The 23263-nt window shown below is 49.2% G+C and overlaps 2 protein-coding genes across 2 annotated transcripts in view; both read left to right on the top strand.

The window, feature by feature from the left end:
* The first annotated feature begins 11074 nt into the window (after positions 1-11074).
* Positions 11075-15479, top strand: LOC149307870 (claudin-16-like). Its single transcript, XM_089536822.1, has 5 exons — positions 11075-11164; positions 11499-11625; positions 12648-12809; positions 13526-13590; positions 15279-15479. The coding sequence occupies exons 1-5, from the start codon at positions 11075-11077 to the stop codon at positions 15477-15479; spliced, it is 645 nt and encodes a 214-aa protein (XP_089392948.1).
* Positions 15480-17092: 1613 nt separating this feature from the next.
* The window catches only part of LOC149307869 (uncharacterized), a 56782-nt gene continuing 50611 nt past the window's right edge, over positions 17093-23263 (top strand). Inside the window, exons 1-2 of the mRNA XM_089534549.1 lie at positions 17093-17454; positions 19253-19446. Of these exons, the coding sequence (XP_089390675.1) occupies positions 17143-17454; positions 19253-19446 (506 nt within the window). The 5' untranslated portion in view covers positions 17093-17142. The remainder of the gene's footprint in view (positions 17455-19252; positions 19447-23263) is intronic.

Genomic DNA, 23263 nt, shown 5'->3' with positions numbered 1-23263 from the left:
CAACACCACTGCCCTGTCATGGACGGACCATTTCCTGGTCAAGGTTGGCCTAACAGCCATTACCCACACCCCCCTCGGGGGTGGAGGATCTATTAAACTGATCCACCCTCAAAGGCTGATGGAACCCAAAAGGTTCCAGGAAGCCCTAGAGGGTTTTATGGTTGGAAATGACGGCGATTCTATCGACACCCTGGTTGATACCTGGAATAAAGATCTAACCAGGGCTATAGACAGCATCGCTCCCAAGCGTCCTCTCCGGCTTGTTTCAACTAAAAAACCATGGTACACTCAAGATCTTCGGAAAATGAAGCAAGCCGTGCGACGACTAGAGCGCCGCTGGCGGAAACACCGACGCTTATCTGACAAGATGCTCCTAGGAAACCTTTTAGTTTCCTACAGAGTGGCAATCGATGCAGCAAAGAACTTGTTCTGTGCTGCACATATTGCATCCGCAGAGTCTCGTCCAGCAAAGCTATTCAGAGTGGTCAGAGAGCTAATCCAACTGCCTCCCACCCCGAACGTATTACTAGAACCAACAACGGCCTGCTGTGATGCATTCAATGACTTCTTTGCCAATAAGATCTCTCAGATAAGGGTCGATCTGGATTCCAGCATTAAAACAGAGACTATGAGAGAGGTATCCAGTGACTCCACGGACTGCGTTAGACTGCATTGTTTTGAGCTTGTGAGTACCGATGAAGTGGACAAATTCCTTGGATGTGTAAGGAGGACGACTTGCCCTCTTGATCCCTGCCTGTCTTGGCTGGCTGTTCAGGGAGGAGATGCTGTAACATCATTGCTTCAGACTATAATAAATGCATCCCTTAGAGAGGGGAAATTTCCCTCAGCACTTAAACATGCATTGGTTAAGCCACTCTTAAAGAAATCCTCTCTAGATCCCCTGATAAGGAACAACTATAGGTCAGTCTCTTTAGTACCATTTTTGGGCAAAGTGATTGAGAGGACAGTCGCCTTTCAACTCCAGGCTGTCTTGGATGAAGCCGACTATCTGGACCCATTTCAAACTGGCTTTAGGGCAGGATACGGAGTTGAAACTGCCATGGTCGCCCTAGTCGATGATCTCTGTCTGGGCATCGACAGGGGAAGTGTGGCCCTGTTGGTGCTCTTGGACATTTCAGCGGCATTCGATACCATTGACCATGGTATCCTTCTGGAACGCCTGAGGGAGTTGGGCATCGGGGGCACTGCACTTCAGTGGTTCTGTTCCTCCCTCTCAGGAAGATTCCAGATGGTGCAATTGGGGGACACTTGCTCCTCTTAAGAGAGAACTAACATCTGGGGTCCCTCAGGGAGCTATTTTGTCCCCCACTTTGTCCCCCACATTTACATGAAACTGCTGGGAGAGATCATCCAGAGACATGGGGCCCAGTGTTCTCAATATGCCGATGACACCCAAATTCACTTTTCTATGTCTCCAACTGTTGCAGTGACTAAGGATGACATCTCTCCTCTGGATGCCTTTCTTGGGTCAGTAATGGGCTGGATGAGGGAAAACAAACTCAAGCTGAATCCAGAGAAAACAGAGGTGCTTGTGATAGGTGCCCCTGGTCTGGCGAAGGAGATTTCCCAGCCCATACTTGACGGGGTCACACTCCCCCTGAAGAATGAAGTCCGCAGTTTGGGAGTGCTCCTGAACTCGTCTCTACAGTTGACATCTCAGGTGGAGGCGATAGCCAGGAGTGCATGGTGTCAACTTCGGCTGATAGGCCAACTGCGTCCCTACCTGGCTCAGTGGGACCTTCAAACAGTAGTACATGCGCTGGTAACCTCTTGTTTAGATTTCTGTAATGCGCTCTACATGGGGCTACCTTTGTACCACTTTTGGAAGCTTCAACTGATTCAGAATGCTGCAGGACACTGAGATCAGAGCACATTACACCGGTATTGAAATCTCTACATTGGCTGCCAATTAGCTTCCGGGCCCAATACAAAGTGTTGGTTATTACCTATAAAGCCCTACATGGCCTGGGCCTGAGTTACTTAAGGGAACGCCTCTCCCTACACAATCCGCCCGCACTCTCAGGACATCTGGCACAAAAATATTAGAACAACTCAAAACCCGGTTGAAAACCACCTTTTGTAAAACATTTTCGGCTATGGCCCCTAGACTTTGGAACAATTTACCGGAAGAGATCCATCTTATGCCTTCTTTGGAAGCCTTCAAGAGGGCATTGAAGACGGATCTCTTCCGGCGAGCCTATCCAATGGGTCTCCTCTAATCTGATTTTGAACATCTGAATATGATGACTCCATTCTTACGACTGTGAGCAATACTGTAACAACTCTTCCCCTTTTTATTTTTATTTTTTATTTTGATTGATGTATTTTGTATTATCTATGTATTTTATGATGTTTTTACTGTTGTAATCCTGCTTCGATCTGAAGGGAGAAGCGGGAAATATAAATAAAATATTATTATTATTATTATTATTATTATTATTATTATTATTATTATTATGGACTTCAGCTCCAGAATCCCAGACCATTGGCTGATTGCTGAGGCTTCTGGGAGCTGGAGTCCAAAACTCCTGGAGGACCAGAGTTTGGGAATCATGGTGAGACGAGAGTGTTGGCCCTGGGATGGTTCTGGACAGAACCTGGTGTTTAGAGTCCTGATTTCTATCACCATCATCATCACCACCATCATCATCATCTTTATCTGTATCCTGCTTTTCTCCAAAAATTGGGACCCGAAGCAGCTTACAGTCTAAAAACACGGTAAAATTAAAAACGTATAAAGCTGACAATTAAAATTGGAACCCATCAGCTGAAGGACTGTGATGCTCTCTTCTGCTGACAGACCACTTGCTGCATCAATTTGCCACCAATAAACCTTATCTGATATCAACGATATCAGTTTTTGGTGCCAAAGTACAGTTTGTACTTGCAGTCAGTTCCACCTCGCTGACCACTGGGACCCTTTAGGCCGAAACAAGCAAAGGGCCAACGTTTTTCTCCCCAAACAGCCAGAGTTGTCCAGTCCAGAAGTTAGAATCAGTTTGAATTTCTCAGAGAATATGGATTGGCGTCGGTAGGCCGTCTGTCTCCTTTTTTGCGTAATAATAATGATCATATAACAGCAGCCCAGAAAGATAATGGCATCGCGTGGGTTTTTGTTTTCTGATTTTCAAAATTCAGGACCGCCTGTCCCATCCTGCTTTAGTTGCAAGGGAAGGATTTAAAACGAAGTTGTTCAGAGCTGTTGTCCCCCTTCGCCGCACGCCATGCGCTCCGTAACGCTTGCTCTGGGGCAGCTGGTGGCCTTCCCCTGGGAGGGGAGTTATCGCTTCAATCCTTGGACCCTTTCAATGGAGGCACGTGCCAGGCTCCTGTCTGCCTCCCTCTCTCCCTAGACCATTGCGGACAATAGCCCATGGGATGCATTTAAGTGGCGCGTGGCGCCTTCGCGGCCCTTCTGTTCACCTAACTGCCTCTGTTAGGGGACCAAGAGGCCTAGGCCTACCCTCCGTAGGAGACGAATTTCACTCCCTGGCTCCTTCTTTGCGCAGAATAAAAATAAGAAAAATAGTAATAGTAATAATAATGATATTAATAAAACAATAAAGTAATAATAATAAAATATTTATTTATATCCCGCCTCTTCTGTTTAGGGATCGAGGCAGGTAACAACAGAGTTTATACAATACACAATATAAAAACAATGAAATCCACAAAACCCTCCCTCCGCTCAGGATTAAAATATATAGCAATACAACACTACAAGACTTTTCTACAATCCGGTTCTGGGTGATTATCGCTCAGGGAAGGCCTGCCGGAAGAGAAAGGGTTTTGTCGCTTTTTTAAAAGCCTCCAACGAGGATAATGAGCGAATCTCTTCCAGAGGTCATTCCAAGTTTTAGGAGCCATAGCAGAAAAAGACTTCTGGGAGGTCACCGCCAACCTGGTCTTTTGGGATGTAAAAGGTTTTTCCCTGAGGATCGGAGAGTACGGGAGGATTGTATGGGAGGAGGAGGCCTTCCTTCAAGGAGACTGTAGGGCTTTAGACCAACACCTTGTACTGAGCCCAGAAGCTAATAGGCAGCCAATGTAGTGATTTTAAAATAGGTGTAATATGGTCAAACGTGGATTTTCCGGCGACCAGTCTGGCTGCCATGTTTTGTATCAACTGGAGCTTCTGGACGTGGCACAAAGGTTGCCCCATGTAGAGCGCATTGCAGAAGTCAAGGCGAGAGGTTACTAGAGCATGTACGACCGTTTCTAGGTCCTGCTGCTCCAGGGAGTGGCGCAACTGGTGCAACTGGCACATCAGCCGAAGCTGACAGCAGGCACTCCTGGCTGTCGCATCAATCTGAGAAGACAGCTGAAGCGACGAATCCAGGAGCACCCCCAAGCTGCGGATGCAGTCTTTCAGGGGAAGTGTAACCCCATCTAGAACTGGCAAACTTATCTCCATACCCGGATTGGGGTTCCCTTTCACGAGTACCTCCGTTTTATTTGGATTCAGCTTAAATCTATTTTCCCTCATCCAATCCATTACCAACTTCAGGCAGTCATTCAGGGGGGAGATGCCCTCCTTGGTCACTGAAACAGTCGGAGACATAAAGAAGTATATTTGGGTGTCATCAGCGCACTGATAACACCGTGCCCCATGTCTCCGGATGATCTCACCCAGCGGCTTCATGTCAATGTTGAACAGCATGGGGGACGCCAGATGTCAGCTCTCTTGTAGAGGAGCAGCTGTCCCCCAGCATCACCATCTGGAATCTGCCCGAGAGGGAGGAACGTAGCCACTGCAAGGCAGAGCCAGCGATTCCCAACTCTCTCAGGCGTTCCAGAAGGATACCATGGTCTATAGTATCGAAGGCCACTGAGATGTCCAAGAGCACCAACAGGGCCACACTTCCCCTGTCAATGCACAGACGGAGATCATCGACCAAGGCGACCAGGGCAGTCTCCACTCCGTATCTCGACCTGAAGCCAGTTTGAAATGGATCGAGATAATCGGTGTCATCCAAGACTGCTTGGAGCTGGTTTGCAACCGCCCTCTCGTTCACCTTACCCAAAAAGGGAAGAAGAGATACTGGCCGATAATTGTTTTTGTCCAGGGGATCAAGGGAAAGTTTCTTTAGAATGTGTTTCACCACTGCCAGTTTCAGGCTCGATGGAAAACAACCTTCCCTGAGGGAGGCATTGATTATGGATTGTAGTAACTTCAAAGTTGTCTCCCCTCCCTGGATGGCTAGCCACGATGGACAGGGATCGAGAGGACAGGTGGTCTTTTTGACCTTACAGCTTGTCTATGTCATCAGTACTCAAAGACTGAAACTGATCCAAGATAACCTCATTAACGGAGTCACTAGATGCCTCTCTTGTTGACTCTGTATTAATGCCAGCGTCTAAATCTGCCCTTATCTGAGAGATTTCATCTGCAAAGTGGTCGTTAAAAGTGTCACAGCAGGCTCTCGTAGATTGAAAAAGAGGATTCAAGGTAGAAGGAGTTTGAGTCAATGTCTTAACCATCTTGAATAGCTCTGCTGGACGGGACTTTGCAGATGCAATAGATGCAGAGTAGAAGGACTTCTTTGCTGCAGCTATTGCCACTCGATAGGCTTTGAGAAAAGTCCTATGATGTGTCTTGTCAGATAGACGCTGAGTCTTCCGCCAGCGACACTCTAGTCATTGTCCAGCCCGCTTCATCCTTCTGAGATCTTCAGTATACCAAGGAATTCGATTCGGAGCGGGCTGGAACGGACGCTTGGGAGCGACTGTGTTGATAGTCTTGGAAAGATCTTTATCCCAGGTTTTATATTTATATATATTTATATTTATTCATTTATAACCCACTTTTCCAACAGTATGATCAGAGTCGCTGATGTTGCCTTCCATTAAACCCTCTAGGGCTTTTTGGAACCTTTTGGGTTCCATCAGCCTTCGAGGGCGGACTGTTCTAATTGGTTCACTACCCCCGAGGAGATTGGGGATGGTTGCCTTCAGTCCAACCTTGACCAGGAAATGACCTGTCCATGACAGAGCGGAAGTGGAAATCATTTCCGCCCATGGATATTCCTGATCCGTGCAAAAGACGGCATCGAGGGTATGACCTGCACAGTGTGTCGGCCCAGAGACTATCTGGGATAGGCCCATGTTACTCATGGCAAACATGAACTCCTGAGCTGCACCATTTCAAAATACAGCTCATTTGTTTCCACTCAGAAAGTGGGATTTATTGTTGTGCCCTTTCAAGTCGTTTCCGACTCATGACAACCTACCATGGCTTTTTCTTGGCAAGATTTGTTCAGAGGGGGGTTGCCATTGCCATCCTCTAAGGCTGAGAGAACATGACTGGCCCATGAGAACCCAGTTGGTTTGCATGGCCAAGGTGGGATTTGAACCCTGGTCCCCAGGGTCATAGTCCAATGCTCAAACCACTACACTACACCACACCTGGACTTATATATACCCAATATTGCCCAATATCCAATACTTGTATATACCCAGTACTCAATATTCCTGGTGTTGGTGTTGGTGATGTGTGCCACGGAGAAGGCCTTGCCTCCCATGTTCTCTCCATAGAGGTCAGTGACTGCAGTGGACTGTGATAATGGCCTCCCCCCCTAAATATTAGCTTAAAACAGCTAATATTTGAAAAATAGTCTTTCAGATAGTGTGAACCCTTGCCACGTATGGCTTCATAACCTGCCCTTTGAATTGAGAGGGAGTTCACCAGGCAGGTCCAGCTCCATCAGGACTAGCCTGAAGGAAGGGAACATCTTTCAACACCAAGGACGCCGGAACAGCTGTGCGGAGGACAAGGGGGGCGTGTCGGTGAGAGCAGCACCTTTTTAAAGCCGGCTTGCTGGCTCCCTCCTTGTTCTGACCCCAAGGACTGCGCCTGTGAGTGTGTCTGTTTTGTGCCCCAGGACTTGGCTTGTGTCTGTTGGCCCCTGCGCAGCTGTGCAGCGTCTGTGGAGCACCGGAACATCTTGCAACACTGCAGCTGTGCAGCTGTGTATTAGTGTGATTGTTGTTGGGTGAATTGGTAGTGGGTGAACTGGTAGTGGGTAAGCAAATGATAGCGAGAGGAATGAGCCTGAAGCAGGTTCTCCTCCATGTAATAACTATTTCGCTACTAAGCAGATGATGGGTTCGATGGAGAAGTCGCTGGCTGGGGGTGTCATGTTAATTTAGATCTTGTTCACGGAGTCCGATTGGAGTAGTGTGGGGCAAGGGGAGATATAGCGGTAGGAGGTTGGAATTACAACGCAAGGGAAGACAGGATCGATGCTTAATATCTATCCTGCCTTCCTTCCACTCTGCTAACCCAAAAGAACCGAGGGTCAGTCCAAATGTATCACAGACCCTGTCTCTGCTCCTGTGCAATGCCAGGTCAATGAAGAACAAGACCCACATTATCCATGACCTCTTGGAAGATAAAAACTGTGACCTGGCTTGCATTACGGAGACCTGGCTGGGGGCTGAGAGTAATGCAGTGTGGGCACAGGCGCTCCCAGCTGGGTACACAGTTAAGGAGCAGAGCAGGACTCGTGGGCAGGGGGGAGGTGTTGCCATAGTCCATAAAAACACGCTTACCTTAACCAGGAACCCCATCCGGAAAATGGACTTCATCGAGTGTATTTACCTGACCCTGAAGGCTAAGGACAGTCTGGGGATTTTGTTGGACTATCGTCCACCCCGTGGGCTAACAGACAGCTGGTCTCGGAACTGGTGTTGGAGTCTCCCAGATGTTTAGTTCTGGGGGACCTCAACATCCCTTTCAAGGCCGGCTCACAAAATCTGACAGGTGCAGTTCGGGAGTTCATGGCTCCCATGACGGGCATGGGCCTGCCCCAGTTAGTCTCGGGTCCAATGCATTGCGCAGGTAATACGCTTGATGTCGTCTTTAGTATGGATTGGGAGAATCCATGGGCAGAGGTATGTAGTACCTCTGCCTTGTCATGGACAGACCATTTCCTGATTGAGGTTCAACTTAAGGCAACTATCCAAATCCCCCCCCGGGGGTGGAGGACCTATTAGGATGGTCCACCCTCGAAGGCTGATGGAACCCAAAAGGTTCCAAGAAGCCTTAGAGGGGTTTATGGTTGGATCTGACGGCAATTCTGTTGATGTCCTGACTAACATCTGGGATAATGATCTCTCCATAAGAAACCCTGGTATACAGAAGATCTTTGGGAGATGAGGCGGGCCGCACAACGACTCGAGCGCAGCTGGCGGAGACACCAGCGCTTATCCGACAAGACACTCCATGAGGCTCTTCTGAAGTCTTATGGAGTGGCAATAGGCGCAGCAAAGAACTCCTTCTATGCTGCGCGTATTGCGTCTGCGGAGTCAAGTCCAGCAGAGCTGTTCAGGGTGGTCAGGGAGCTGACTCAGCTTCCTCCCACTCTGAACCCTCTTTTAGAACCAACTAAGGCCTGCTGTGACGATTTTAACAACTTTTTCACAGATAAAATCTCTCGGATAAGGGCTGATCTCGACGCTGGCATTTCAACAGAGACAATAGAAGAGGTGTCCAGAGCTTCCGTTAAACTGGATCACTTTGAGTTTGTTGATACCGATGAAGTGGACAAGCTTCTTGGAAGTGTTAGGAAGACAATGTGCTCTCTCAATCCCTGTCCCTGCTGGCTGACCGCCCAGGATGGTGATGCTGTAACATCATTATTGCGACGCATAATCAATGCATCATTCAGGGAGGGTAAATTTCCATCTAGTTTAAAATTAGCAACAGTTAAACCGTTGCTCAAAAAACCCTCCCTGGATCCCCTGGTGAGAAATAACTACAGACTGGTCTCATTGTTGCCATTTTTAGGTAAGGTGATCGAGAGGGCGGTTGCCTTCCAACTCCAAGCAGTCTTGGATGAAACCGATTATCTGGACCTATGTCAAACTGGCTTCAGATCAGGATATGGAGTTGAGACTGCCATGGTCACCTTAATCGATGATGTCCGTCTGGGCATCGACAGGGGAAGTGTGACCTTAGTGCTATTGGACATCTCAGTGGCTTTCGATACCATTGACCACAGTATCCTTCTGGAACGCCTGAGGGAGCTGGGCATCGGGGGCACTGTGCTCCAGTGGTTCCGGTCCTACCTCTCGGGAAGATTCCAGATGGTGCAATTGGGGGACACTTGCTCCTCTAAAAGGGAACATCTGGGGTCCCTCAGGGAGCTATTTTGTCCCCCACTTTGTTTAACATTTACATGAAACTGCTGGGAGAGATCATCCGGAGGCATGGGGCGTGGGGTTATCAGATGACACCCAAATATGCTTCTCTGTGTCTCTGACTGATGCAGTGACTAAGGATGCCGTCTCTCCTCTGAATGCTTGCCTGAAGTCGGTAATGGGCTGGATGAGGGAAAACAAACTCAGTCTGAATCCAGAGAAAACGGAAGTACTGGTGATAGGTTCCCCAGGTCCGGGGAAGAAAATTTATCCACCTGTCCTGAATGGGGTCACACGTCCCCTGAAGGACGAAGTTTGCAGCTTAGTACTTCTGGACTCGTCCCTGCAGTTAACATCTCAAGTAGATGCGACGGTCAGAAGTGCTTGCTATCAACTTCGGCTGATATGCCAACTGCGACCCTACCTGGGCCAAAGGGACCTTGAAACTGTGGTACATGCTCTGGTAACCTCTTGCTTTGATTTCTGTAATGCGCTCTATATGAGGCAACCCTTGTACCAAACTCGGAAGCTTCAGTTAGTACAAAATATGGCAGCCAGACTGGTCACCGGTGCATCCAGGTTTGACCATATAACACCTATTTTGAAAGTTCTCCACTGGCTGCCCATTCGCTTCCGGGCACAATACAAGGTGTTGGTTATCACCTATAAAGCCCTACATGGCTTGGGCCTGAGTTACTTGAGGGACCACATCTCCCCATATAATCCGCCCCGCACACTCAGAACATCTGGGAAGAATCTGTTGGAAATTCCTTCGTCCAAATATGTTTCCACTTCCCAGATGGCCTTTTCAGTGGCAGTCTCCTGGATTTGGAACAGTCTTCCCGAGGAGCTCCGTCTGATGACCCCCCTGGAAACATTTTAAAAGAGGCTTAAAACCTTTCTCTTTGGTCAAGCCTTCCCCTCTGAAAAATGATGTTACGTATTTCTGTTGCCATCAACTCTCTGCCTTACCCTCTTGAAGGATTGTGTTCAGAGTTTATATATTTGTATGAATGTATTATTGGATTTTATCTATTTTTATGAGATGGTTTGTAATGGTTTTAATAGTCTGTAAACAGCTTTGAGCTATGGAAAAGCGGTATACAAATAAAAATTATTATTATTATTATTATTATTATTATTATTATTATTATTAATTGTGCCTGCAAATGAAGCGGTGGGCAATGCAGCTGTTCCAAGAGAGCAGTTCTATATTCCCAGTAACCAGCCTTTGTCAACAGCTGAGTGGCAACATTTTGGACTCTGCTGCTCCTTTAGTAACTCTCATAGCTTCCAGTATGGCCATTTTCCTTCTCTGGACCAAACTCCACAGACTCTCTGGAGGGTCACTAGTTGGAGAACAACAAAGCCAAGGAGTCCAGGGTCTTCTTGTTGGGAGAGACCAGCTCTGCAGGGCTGGAGGAGTTTGGGATTTGAATGCCACCTTCTGGCAAGAGCAGGCCATGAAATGCACTTGGCATTGGCAGGGTTTTAATTAGTTATAGCTAATTATCTTGGTTGATCCAGTTCAATCTTTTCCGAAGACAACAGTTTTGTTCTTAGGTGATACAAGTATATCCTGCATTGCAAATAGTAAACCAGTTTAGATGAGGCGCCTAAACTCTGCTCTGGTTTTGGCATTTTCGCCCCTTGATTGGGATAGGAAGGCCTCCCAGAACATGAGGCTAAAGCAGCAGGAATGGGCCCAGAGTTTAAGCCGGCTGCCTCTTCCGTTCTGCCTGACCTTTCTCTTTCTCTGTTCCCCCAGTAATTCCTGCCTCCCTCTCTCTGCAATCACAGGTCCTCTCATTTAGTTAAAATGGAGTCTGCCAGATTTCATGTGAACCCGAGAAGAAGCCACTAGAAAGGAAGATACATCCAGAGCCAGGAGGCACCCGCAAGAAGACCTCCAATGGGCACCTTGGCGAGCCTGGCCTCCATTTTGGGGGGTGCTCTTTCCTTGCTCTGCATCGTGGGCTCCCTCTGGACAGACTGCTGGCAGGTAATTGCAAAGTAGCTTACCTTTCAGCTGCAAGTGTAGAAGAAGATCTCTTTGGGGTGGAAACCAGTGGCATCACAAAGAGTGCGGGGCGTGTGGACCACAACGGGTGACACCATCAGATGTGAGGTGTCCCAAAGTCCCTCTCTGGAAAGAAAAGAGGGACACTTCTTGGGGTGAGAATGAGGGTGAAGGCACCCTGGGAGTTGAGCAGGGATTAGGTGCCGACGGTCAATCCTATCTGCACCACCATGCCATTCCCAGTTCAACCAGTAAGGCGGCCGATCCCTCTGAGTTGGCCAGATATGGACCAGCATCCCTCTTTTTTCTCTTCCAGGTGAACAGCAAAGGATCGGTGGTGCTCAGCATGCGCTGCCGTGGTTTGTGGGGCGAGTGCGTTTGGGACAAATTTGTCAAAATTTGGACTTGTGATGTCTTCAGCTCTTACCTGAATCCCCACCCAGGTAAATCCCCGCAACTTGATAAGGGCTCCATGGGAGGGAAAACAGGGTGCCATGCCCCCATAAAAGCAGAGCTAAGGAGGGACTTGGTTGCAAGTGAATCTTGAGGAAGGTGATATTGGTGATGGCAATATCACCATCAGATGGCAGTGCCATTCTGATCCACTGGTCATTGCCTCCTGCTGCACAGCCTCTGGGCCAGTTTGAAAACTTTAGCACCAGAGAAGGAGAGAGGGAAATGTGATGCAATTTCACTGCTGGCTGACAGACTAATCTGTGCTTGCAGTGCAATGTTTTTCCAGGCGGTGGAGACCAAGGCTGTGCGCAAATGGAAAGCCGGGGCCAGGTTGGTCTCTGGCCATGATATGCTGAAAAATGAAACCTGCCTGTATCACTTCCTCTTCTTCTCCGCTGGTCCCTAGTGGCCACTCTATCTCAAGGAGATTAAATGCCGCCTTTGTGGCATATCTGGAAATCAATTCCACCCTACAACACACACGTGTGCACAGGTTTGTGTACACAGGCATGTGTGATAAAACTTGGAAAAAGTTGCTTTTTTGAATGACAGGCCCCAGAATCCCTCATCCAAGGAATTCATTTTGCATTGACATGTGTGCACAGTAAAGCCTTTCTAGACTTTACTGTGCACACACCTCAATGCAAAATGAATTCCTTGGTCCTCTTTTCTTGTTTTCCTCCTCAGTTCCCTCTTGTACTTGATGGTCCTTGAGGTCCCTTCCAATTCTGTGATTCTGTACATATCTCTAGAGGAGATAAATAGATAGATATTTTAATTCCCCACACCAGAGCATCATAGCCATAGCATCATAGCCATATAGTCCAAGGGGCATATAGTCCAACACCCTGCCATGCAGGAATACAGTTACACTCTTGAGAGCTGGCCATCCAACCTCTGTTTAAAGGCCTCCAAAGATGGACAATCCAACTCCATGTTAACTCTGTCTTTCTTTCTTCCTTCCTTCCTTCCTTCCTTCCTTCCTTCCTTCCTTCTTTCTTTCTCCCAGGGGCCATCCTTGTCACCAGAGCTTCGATCATCATGTCAGCCATTGCTGCAGCCGGGGCTTTCCTCTGCCTCCTCTCCGGATGCCGGTTCTTTCGCTGCTTCTGGGACGGCCTGGCAAAGCGACGCTGCCTTTTCCTCTCCGTGGGGCTCTACCTCCTGGCAGGTATGCATGCCTCCTCCGTCTCTCTCAAAGCTTAAATGGAAGCATGCAGACCCAGTCCTGGTATGAAAATGAGTCCCAGCATTGGTGTGCATTGGGGGTAGCTGGTGGTTCCCATGTCACCGTGAATCCACTGTGAGAAATATCTACTGTGCTGAACCCTTATCTCCTTTACTTACTTACTTTGTACACTGTGACTCTGGAGCCCAGAGTTCGATTCCCTGTTGGCCATTGAAATTCACTGGGTCACTGGGTCACCTTGGACAGGTCACACACTCTCAGCTTCAAGGAAAGTCAACGGCAAACTCCCTCTGAAGACACTTGCCAAGAAAACACCATGATAGGGCCTTAGGATTACCATAAATTGGAAACCACTTGAAAGCACCCACCACCTTCCTTAAGCCCCAGTTTGGGGGGAAAGAAATAAAATATAGATGAAGTGTATTATTACAATTATCAGTGTGTCTGTATGTATGTGTGTGTATGTATATACACACACACACACACACATACATACTGTACACACATATATATGATGTTGTTGTGTGCCTTCAAGTTACAGCAATGTCAAACTGGATTATTTCTGCAGTGCAGATGCAGCCTTTATATGCAGGGCAGACAGCTTTTGAGCTTTGCAAACCTTCTAAAACAGGTGGGAAAAAAGGATTTTTCTGCCTGTTGATTCCAGAGACTTTTACCCATCTGCTTTTTCCTTCCAGGTCTTTCCTCCTGCGTTGGCGTCACCCGATACAGCCTTTACGTCTTCGCCCAACATCAGTATGAGGTGTGTCTCTGTGGCAGTCGATCCTTTTTTGAGTCAATCCACCCATCATCCTCTCTTCTTCCTCTTTTCCTGCTGCCTTCCACTTTCCCAAACATTCTTGTCTTTCCCAGTGAGTCCTGGCACCTCATGATGGGTCCAAAGTATGATCTCCTTGGTTGAGTCATTTGGGCTTCTAGTGACAATTCAGGCTGGATTTGGGCTTGTTGTTCTCATTCTGGGCCACCGGTTTATGGTGGTCCAATGAATAGGAGACTCACCAGAATTTGGAAGCAATAGTTCCTGCAGACTCAGGAAGCATCCCTACCTTCCTTGATGGAGCCGAGGAATGAGATCTCCCACTTTTCCTGCAACTTTCCACTTCCATCTGCATTATCACCTTCTCCATCTTTTCCAACGTCTTCCATCTTCTCCTTCTTTTCCAACGTCTTCCATCTTCTCCTTCTTTTCCAACGTCTTCCATCTTCTCCTTCTCTTCCAACGTCTTCCATCTTCTCCTTCTTTTCCAACGTCTTCCATCTTCTCCTTCTTTTCCAACGTCTTCCATCTTCTCCATCTTTTCCAACGTCTTCCATCTTCTCCTTCTTTTCCAACGTCTTCCATCTTCTCCTTCTTTTCCAACGTCTTCCATCTTCTCCTTCTCTTCCAACGTCTTCCATCTTCTCCTTCTTTTCCAACGTCTTTCATCTTCTCCTTCTTTTCCAACGTCTTCCATCTTCTCCATCTTTTCCAACGTCTTCCATCTTCTCCTTCTTTTCCAACGTCTTCCATCTTCTCCATCTTTTCCAACGTCTTCCCATCTTCTCCTTCTTTTCCAACATCTTCCCATCTTCTCCAACGTCTTCCATCTTCTCCATCTTTTCCAACGTCTTCCATCTTCTCCATCTTTTCCAACGTCTTCCATCTTCTCCATCTTTTCCAACGTCTTCCATCTTCTCCTTCTTTTCCAACGTCTTCCATCTTCTCCTTCTCTTCCAACGTCTTCCATCTTCTCCATCTTTTCCAACGTCTTCCATCTTCTCCATCTTTTCCAACGTCTTCCATCTTCTCCTTCTTTTCCAACGTCTTCTATCTTCTCCATCTTTTCCAACGTCTTCCATCTTCTCCATCTTTTCCAACGTCTTCCATCTTCTCCATCTTTTCCAATGTCTTCCATCTTCTCCTTCTTTTCCAGTGTCTTCCATCTTCTCCATCTTCTCCAACGTCTTCCATCTTCTCCTTCTTTTCCAATGTCTTCCATCTTTTCCAACGTCTTCCATCTTCTCCTTCTTTTCCAACGTCTTCCATCTTCCTCTTTTCCAACATCTTCCATCTTCTCCTTCTTTTCCAACGTCTTCCATCTTCTCCTTCTTTTCCAACGTCTTCCATTTTCTCCATTTGTTTCAACGTCTTCCATCTTCTTCTTTTCCAATGTCTTCCATCTTCTCCTTCTTTTCCAACATATTCCATCTCCTCCATCTTTTCCAATGCCTTCCATCTTCTCCAACTTTTCCAACTTCTTCCATCTTCTCCATGTTTTCCAACGTCTTCCATCTTCTCCTACGTCTTCCATCTTCTCCATCTTTTCCAGTGACTTGTGTCATCTCATGATGTGTCCAAAGTTGGATAGATTTAGTTATTTTGTTGATAAGGGTTGCCCTTGATTCTCCATCTCCTGATAGTTCTCCCTGTCTCTCCATATTACTTCCTAGGTGTCTCTGAGCATCCCAGGGTTCCCCAGTTTCGAATATGCCCATTCCCTGTGGCTAGCTGTGGCCGGCAGCCTGGCAGCCTTCAGCACAGCCCTGATGTTGTCCTATGAAACAGCTGCCCTCACTAAGGCTCCGGGTGCGAGTCCCGACAAGCAGCCGGTCAGCAAAGACACTGGAGCAGCTTGCAGCACCTATGTCTGAGCGCTCGCCTTGCTGACAGATTGCAGCCCTCTGGGATCAAAACATTGGGTTTTGCAAAATGAAACATTCAGGGGTTTGTTTTGGGGTTTTGGGTTTCCATGGTGGGGATTTGAACCTTGGTCTCCAAAATAGTAGTCTGATGCTCACACTACTACACCACATTCTCAAAAGAACATGATTATTATTATTATTATTTGTATTATTATTATTAGTGTCAATGTGTTCCTGGGCATGGCTTCTTTAACAGATTATGCAGAAATAATCCAGTTTGAGGCCCCTTTAACTGCCGTCTCAGTGCTAGGGGATCCTGGGAATTGTAGTTTATTGTGGCACCAGAACTCTCTGACAGAGAAGGCTCAACGTCTCACAGTTCCCAGAATTCCCTAGCATTGAGTTAAAGCGGCCTCAAACTGGATCAGAAAACTGGGCAGAAAGAACTCAGGAAGAGCAGGGTTTGCTGCATCCCAGAAAGGAAGAGCGGCTGGAGATGTTTCCGTAAATGCCTGATTCAGACCAAACGGGAGAGGACTTGGCAACCCGGATCCTGGCGGAAGGAAAGGCGAGGAGACCTATCCCTTGGAAGTGGCTTTTCGTTTCACCAGCCTCCAGTCAAACCACTAGGCCACACTGCTGCGCTTCTCTAAATGGCCGATGGGAGGATGGGTCCTCTTTTGCCAGGACTAGGGCTTTGGCCGAGAGACATGCCTTTCTCTTTGCATCAGGTGTTCGTGGCTTTTCTTTGGCCGCGTCCTCTATTTTCCTCCAGGGCCCTCCATTTCGCAGCCCCCTTGAGTGGGGGGCCTTGTGTGACCCCAGCCAGGCCTGATGGGATGTGCAGTCCTCCCTTTGGGGGGTGGCCTCCTTGATGGCCGGAGGACGGCTGGCTCTGGCCCAAAGGGAGGGAGGGAGGGAGGGAGCAGCCGGGGATGCTGGGCCTTGGAGTCGGTCCTGCTCCCGCCTGGGAGGGAGGGAGCAGCCGGGGATGCTGGGCCTTGGAGTCGGTCCTGCTCCCGCCTGGGAGGGAGGGAGGGAGGGAGGAAGCAGCCGGGGATGCTGGGCCTTGGAGTCGGTCCTGCTCCCGCCTGGGAGGGAGGGAGCAGCCGGGGATGCTGGGCCTTGGAGTCGGTCCTGCTCCCGCCTGGGAGGGAGGGAGGGAGCAGCCGGGGATGCTGGGCCTTGGAGTCGGTCCTGCTCCCGCCTGGGAGGGAGGGAGGGAGGGAGCAGCCGGGGATGCTGGGCCTTGGAGTCGGTCCTGCTCCCGCCTGGGAGGGAGGGAGGGAGGGAGCAGCCGGGGATGCTGGGCCTTGGAGTCGGTCCTGCTCCCGCCTGGGAGGGAGGGAGGGAGCAGCCGGGGATGCTGGGCCTTGGAGTCGGTCCTGCTCCCGCCTGGGAGGGAGGGAGGGAGGGAGCAGCCGGGGATGCTGGGCCTTGGAGTCCGTCCTGCTCCCGCCTGGGAGGGAGGGAGGGCGGGGGCCCTGGAGGAGGAGGAGGAGGAGCGCAGGGAGGAGCCCGCCGCCGCCGTCGCCGGAGGAGGAGGAGGAGGCGGAGGCGGCAGGTGCCGGGCGTCTGGTGCTGAGCCCCGGCGGCGGCGGCGGCGGCGGCGCGGGAGGCAGGCAGGCAGGCAGGGCTGTCCGGGGGGCTGTCCGGGTCCCGGCGGCGGAGCATGGCGCTGAGCGCGGAGCGCGCCCTGCAGGCGGCCCGCCAAGGGGACCTGGAGCGGCTGCGGTCGGCGCTGTTCCCGGAGCAGCAGCAGCAGCAGCAGCAGCATCATCCGCGGGACCCGCTGGGCGCCTCGGCCGCCCACCACGCCGCCCGGGCCGGGAAGCTGCACTGCCTGCGCTTCCTGGTGGAGGAGGCCGCCCTGCCGGGCAACGCCCGCGCCAGCAACGGGGCCACGCCGGGCCACGACGCCGCCGCCACCGGCAGCCTGCCCTGCCTCCAGTGGCTGCTCCAGCACGGCGGCTGCGGCCCGCAGGTCAGCCCGGGAAGGCCCTCGGGGCCCTGGAAGAGGAGAGGGAGGAGGAGGAGGGTTGGCTTCGGAAGCCAGGCAGAGCCTCTTCCCCAGTTCCCCCCCAATGGACCCTCCTCCACGGGGCTCTGGCTTTGAAGAGATGGGGAACCAGACTCCCCCAAACCCTTCCAGAGAGACTGCATGCAAAGCAGGGGCCCAGCTTTCCTGAGCATGTGCAGAGGGCCCCTTCCTTCCTGTTCTGCATCCCATCTCAGTCAGTGCCTTGCGCTTTGGAGGGAGCCAAGGCTAGAGGAAGCAGGGGCTCCCGTTTCTGGTGAGCCTGAGGGACCTCCAAGAGCCCTGTCCCTCCACAGCCTTCCTGGGGTCTGGCAGCGGAGGGGAGCCCTGGGGCCTCTTCCATCAGGGAGAGATGCAGCTGGACGTAAAGCTTGTGCTTGGAGAGTCTTGTTGCTGGTTTTGGCTTCGCTTGACCCCAGGGAGCAGAGACCTCCAGGTCCTCCTTCCAGGCCTGGCAGACTCAGGAGGGAGCTGGAGGGCCCTCTTCTTTCCCTGCCCAGTGGCTTTGGGGAGCTGAGTCTCCCTGAGTCCTACACCACAGAAGGCAGGCTGTGCCATGTCCTCCTCGGGGGAGCAATCCTACCCACCCACCAGCAGCTGAAGAGTAGTTACCAACAGGTTACACCTTAGAATATTTGGGGGGATTTTCAAACAAACCCAGGCAGCCGTTCTCTGGCTCTGGGCCCCAGTTCTCTTCCTACCCTCCGCTCCCTTGTTCTCTGGCATTCCTCACCTTCTTTTGTCTTCTCTCCTGATCCTCCTTCCTGCCTCTGCTCCCACTTTCTTACAACTGACCCTATAAGCATAGTTTACAGCTTGTGTTTATGTGCCTTGGAGACCCTAATGCAGGTTATCACTGGGTTTTCTTGTCCATATTTGTTCAGAGGGGGTTGGCCATTGCCTTCCCATGAGGCTGAGAGAGTGTGACTTGCCCAACTGGGTATAATGGCCAAACAGGGAATCGAACCCTGCTCTCTGGAGTCCTAGTCCAATGCTCAAGCACTGTGCCACCCTCGCTCACAGCTTATTTGTCACAGCATCTGGAGAGGTGCATGAAAGGACCAAGAAGTCAGAACAAATCAGGGTCCCTTTCTTGAGTAGCAAAGATGCTTCTTTCTTGAATTTCTGCCCCGGGTGGGCTCACGATGTATATATTTATATCAAACACAGTTAAAGCAATGGATAATGCAAAAGCAACCACTAATTCAAAATGGAATAAGGGATGTTAAAACATAATGAGGAGAAGGAGGATGAAGTACAGCAAACGCCAAAGAAAATGCCACCTGCAACACCCAGTTAACAGTCGGAGGCAAACGAACACCACTGGCAAAAGGACACCAGACTATGTTTGGGAACTTGGATGGAGATGATGGGAGTTGCGATTCCTTGGTCCCTTTTCAGGCCAGTGTCCCACCAGTTATTAACCCCATTGCCCAACCCAGCCTTTCTTATACTCATGGCTTGGGTCCTAAACACAAAGAAATGGACTGGCTTCTGCTCAGCTCTCCTGTCTGCTCACCTGCAGATGTGTCTGGCTCACCTTTGGCAACCAGGAGAATGGCTCTGGAAAGAAGCCTTGAAGGTGAACTTCCACAGGAAATTTCAACCCTTCTATACTGAGCAACGTATTCCTATGTCGATTTCAGAGTCCTCTAAAATGACACATTTGGCGCTCGCGACTTTAAAGGGATGGTGCTCAGCTGGTCCGTAACCCTCTCCGTTGTGTTTTCTCATTCTCTTTCAGGACACAGACAACTCTGGTGCCACCGTCCTGCACCTGGCCGCCCGCTTTGGGCACCATGAAGTGATAGACTGGCTCCTGCGCTTCGGGGGCAGCGATCCACTGGCGGCCACGGACACGGGGGCTTTACCCGTCCACTACGCTGCAGCCAAAGGAGACTTCCCTTCCTTGCGAATCCTCATCGGACATTGCCCCAGGTAGGACAGGGAGACTTTGGTCCTGGGTCAATGTGGCTAAGGTGCATCATGCGCTCTGGAGGCAAGTTTGCTTTGGACTCCAGATTCCATCAGTGGTTCACAGCTTCTGGGGTGATGGACGTTCAGTAGGCTGAACATTTCTTTCCCAATAATTTTGGCACCTTGGAGAGTTCAATTAAAGCCTGGACTCTAATCCAGAGCAAAGAAATAATACAATTTGACACTGCTTTGACAACTATGGCCCACTGCTATGGGATCCTGGGATTGTCATTTGTTGTGACACCAGAGCTTTGATTTGTTTGAATCTGAGATTTGACTGAATCTGAAAAGTAGGTTGTGTTGGAATTACAGCTGTGTCGGTGTTGTCACAATTGTGACTAAATAGTGATCAAGCATACAGAGCTGTAATGGATAAGTCAGTTTAGGTAAATGCAGCCCTGGTCATCTGCTGCGCTGCTCAGGTCTTGCAAACTCCAGGCAACCCTATGATATGGTCCTTTTCCTTTTCCAACCACCTCACACTTTAATCACCATTATCATCTATTTCAGTACATCATGATATGTCCAAAGTACAATAGCCTTGATTTAATTCTTTTGGATTTTAGGGAGATTACAGGCTTGATTTTCTCTCTGACCTATTAATTTTCTTTATTGTGCTGCTTCCTTGGAAAACTGACAGCATCCAGTTTGCCCTCTTTGGATTCCATCTCATGGTTTTCCCTATGAGCCAAGCTAGACAGTGGATTCTGGGTGTTGTAGGCCCAAAAAAGAATAACTTGTGCCAAGCTTTGGGTGGGCTCTGGGCCTCCTTCCCTGTCTTTCATCTCAGCTTTGGAAGAAAACCAAATCCCAGCCGAGAAAAGTGTAGGGAGGGGGTTTGGCTGGCAATAAACTTGGTTTGTGGATTTGTTTTGCGTGGCTTTGCTTGTCCTCCAGTGTCACCTCCATCAAGGCCTGTCCCTCTCCCCTGCGCCCCAAACAAAGGCACATTTTAAACCTTGATGGAAATATAGCTTCCCTGCCCGAGGTGGAGCCGCGGAGGATTTGCACACTGTGCTTTTGGGAAGGAGTGATAACATAGCGGCCTTTGTCTCCACTGGAGGTTATGTAAATGGATTAAGTGGAGGCCGGCCGGCAAGAGAGGAAGGGTTTTTTAAATGTGTCCAGTGGAGGAACAGAGAGTTTTCATGCCCAGAAAAAGCTGCAGGGGAAAGAGTGAGAGACCATGAATGAATGGGGTGCATGGCTTCTGTGTGTTTGTGTGTTCATGGTTTGCTCATAGACAGTCAAAGAAATGGGTCTGAGAGCAAACCAAGCCTGAACGTTTCCTAGATGCTAATATGACTGAATGGAGACTGTCATACTTCGGATGTGTATAAAGTGTATATGAAACGTAAATGGATTTCATGGTTAGACTTGGGTCCCATCTCCAAGATATCTCTCATATGTGTGTGTGCGTGCGTGAAAATATCCTCATACCTGCAAAAACTTCTGGTCCCAAGCATTCCAGAAAAAGGAGATCCAACCTGTAATACAATTAATGCAAACATGGCATAAAACTTGCAAGAAAGAGGCCCTTCTAAGCCTCCAGCCCTTTGCTTTGTCCTCCTATCTGTCCTCAGTGGCCCTGGTTAAATTCCTTGTAAGAGGCCTAGCAATCCCAGGGCGATTCTTGGTCCATGCGCTGCCATGCTCCACGTCGCACCCTTGGGACGTGCGGCACATTTTCTAGACCTGGGCGCTTCCTTCTGGATTAAGTTGTCATCAACTGGTGGGAGTCAAAGCCTTAGCCTGCTCTGCCCCCAGAAGGATCTGCATTCCTTTGGGGCTGTTCAATAGGCCTTCCTCCATCGGCACAATGCCCCAGGTGCCCAAACTGGACCCAGCAAAGTGGCCGTCCAGATCTCCCTTTAGCAATCCCGTTTGGCTGTAAGCTTTGGGCTAATTCTGATGCAAAAATCACAGCCGAAGAGGAAAACAGGTCGCCGATGGCTGGCCTGATGGCTTTGGGTCTGTGTTTTGCAGATTACGGGGCCCTTAATCTCATTTTCCATGATGAGGCCTATAAATAACCTGGATCAAGAGAAGGGAGCTGGCGTGGTAATTAAAAACCTGGCCCATTCATGGAGCTCTTTTGCAAGGAAACGGTTTTGCAAACCTCCCAGATAAAGTTGGTAGAGACAGGAGGGATTGGGAAAGTTGTTGTGGTTGCTGTTGTGGTTGTGTGCTTTCAAGTTGCTTACAATTTATGGTGACCCTAAGGCCAACCTATCATGGGGTTTTTCTTGGCAAGATTTGTCCAGAGGAGGTTTGCCATTGCCGTCCCCTGAGGCTGAGAGAGTGTGACTTCTTGCCCATGGGTCACATTAATAGGTCAGTTTCTATCATTGAGTTGAGAATTGAACTCTGGTCCCTAATCGTAGACCAAGACTCAAACCACTACGCCATGCTGGCTCTCAACATTATGTTTATATTTATATCCTGGCTCTCTCCCAATGATAGGGATTCAAGGTGGGACACAGAAGACACACATTCTTGTAACTAAGTCCTTGGATGGAAAACCAGCGCAGATCTGTTATGTTTATGTTTACAGTCTGCAATAGTTTTAACACCATTAGAGTAATAAAACATGCAAAGCCAGAAATTGTGCACAACCTCTTGCTTTGCATAGATTGCCTATATAATGGGTTGTGTTGTGTCTGCATCTTGTTGTTGTTACCGTGTTTATATGCCACCTGAAAGGTAGGAACATGATTTTAAAAGCAAGAGGGAGAAAATGAGAGAGAGAGCGTGAATGAAAGCTAGGCACTCCATTGTTTCTCTTCAAATGAAGCAACAACTAGCTTCAGCGATTCTCTTCCTGCTGCAAGAAAGTCTTTAAATGGTGCAATTTTGGAAGATAATTCACAGTTCGAGGCATTCAGTGGGCCTTTCGTATTCTTTGGGTTTTGGTTCCAGGATCCCCCACGAACACCAACATCTATGGATGCTCAAGTCCCGTTATATACAGTGGGGCAGTAGTTTGCGACTTTTGGCAACCCCAAGGCAAGCTTATCACAGGGATTACTTGGCAAGTTTGTCCAGAGGAGGGTTTGCCATTGCCCTCCTCTGCAGCTGAGAAAGTGTGGCTTTCTCAGTGGGTCTCTTGGCCAAATGGGGGTTTGAACCCGGCTCTCTAGTCATTGCCCAACACTCAAACAACTGGACCACACTGCCTCTCCCAGGGCAGTAAAATGATATAATTGGTAGATGAAGGGAATGCTGTGGATGTAGTGTATCTCGATTTCAGTAAGGCCTTTGACAAGGTTTTCCATGACATTCTTGCAAACAAGCTTGTAAAATGTGGGTTAGACAAGGCAACTGTTAAATGGAACTGTAACTAGTTGACCGGCCGAACCCAAAGGGTGCTCAACAATGGGCTCCTTTTCAGCCTGGAGAGAAGTGACCAGAGGAGTGTCCATTGGGGCTCTGTCCTGGGCCCAGGGCTATTCAACATCTTTATCAATGACCTGGATGACAGAATTGGGAGCATACTTATCAAATTTGCAGATGACACCAAATTAGGAGGAATAGCTAATACTCCAGAGGACAGGATCAACATTCAAAATGATCTGAATAGACTTGAAAGCTGGGCCAAAGCTAACAAAATGAACTTCAACAGGGAGAAATGTAAGGTACTGCACTTAAGGCAGAAAAATGAAATGCACAGATATAGGATTATGGGGGACACCTGGTTGAATGAAACTACGTCTGAAAGGGATCTGGGAGTCCAAGTAGACCACAAGTTGAACATGAGTCAACAGTGCGATGTGGCAGC

The sequence above is a fragment of the Sceloporus occidentalis genome, unplaced genomic scaffold, assembly GCF_023333645.1.
Source record: "Sceloporus occidentalis isolate IW3139 unplaced genomic scaffold, rSceOcc1.0.p SCAF_8, whole genome shotgun sequence".
In the NCBI taxonomy this organism is placed as follows: Eukaryota; Metazoa; Chordata; class Lepidosauria; order Squamata; family Phrynosomatidae; genus Sceloporus; species Sceloporus occidentalis.
The sequence above is the reverse complement of the archived record's forward strand: the minus strand, read 5'-3'. Positions and strand labels throughout refer to the sequence as shown.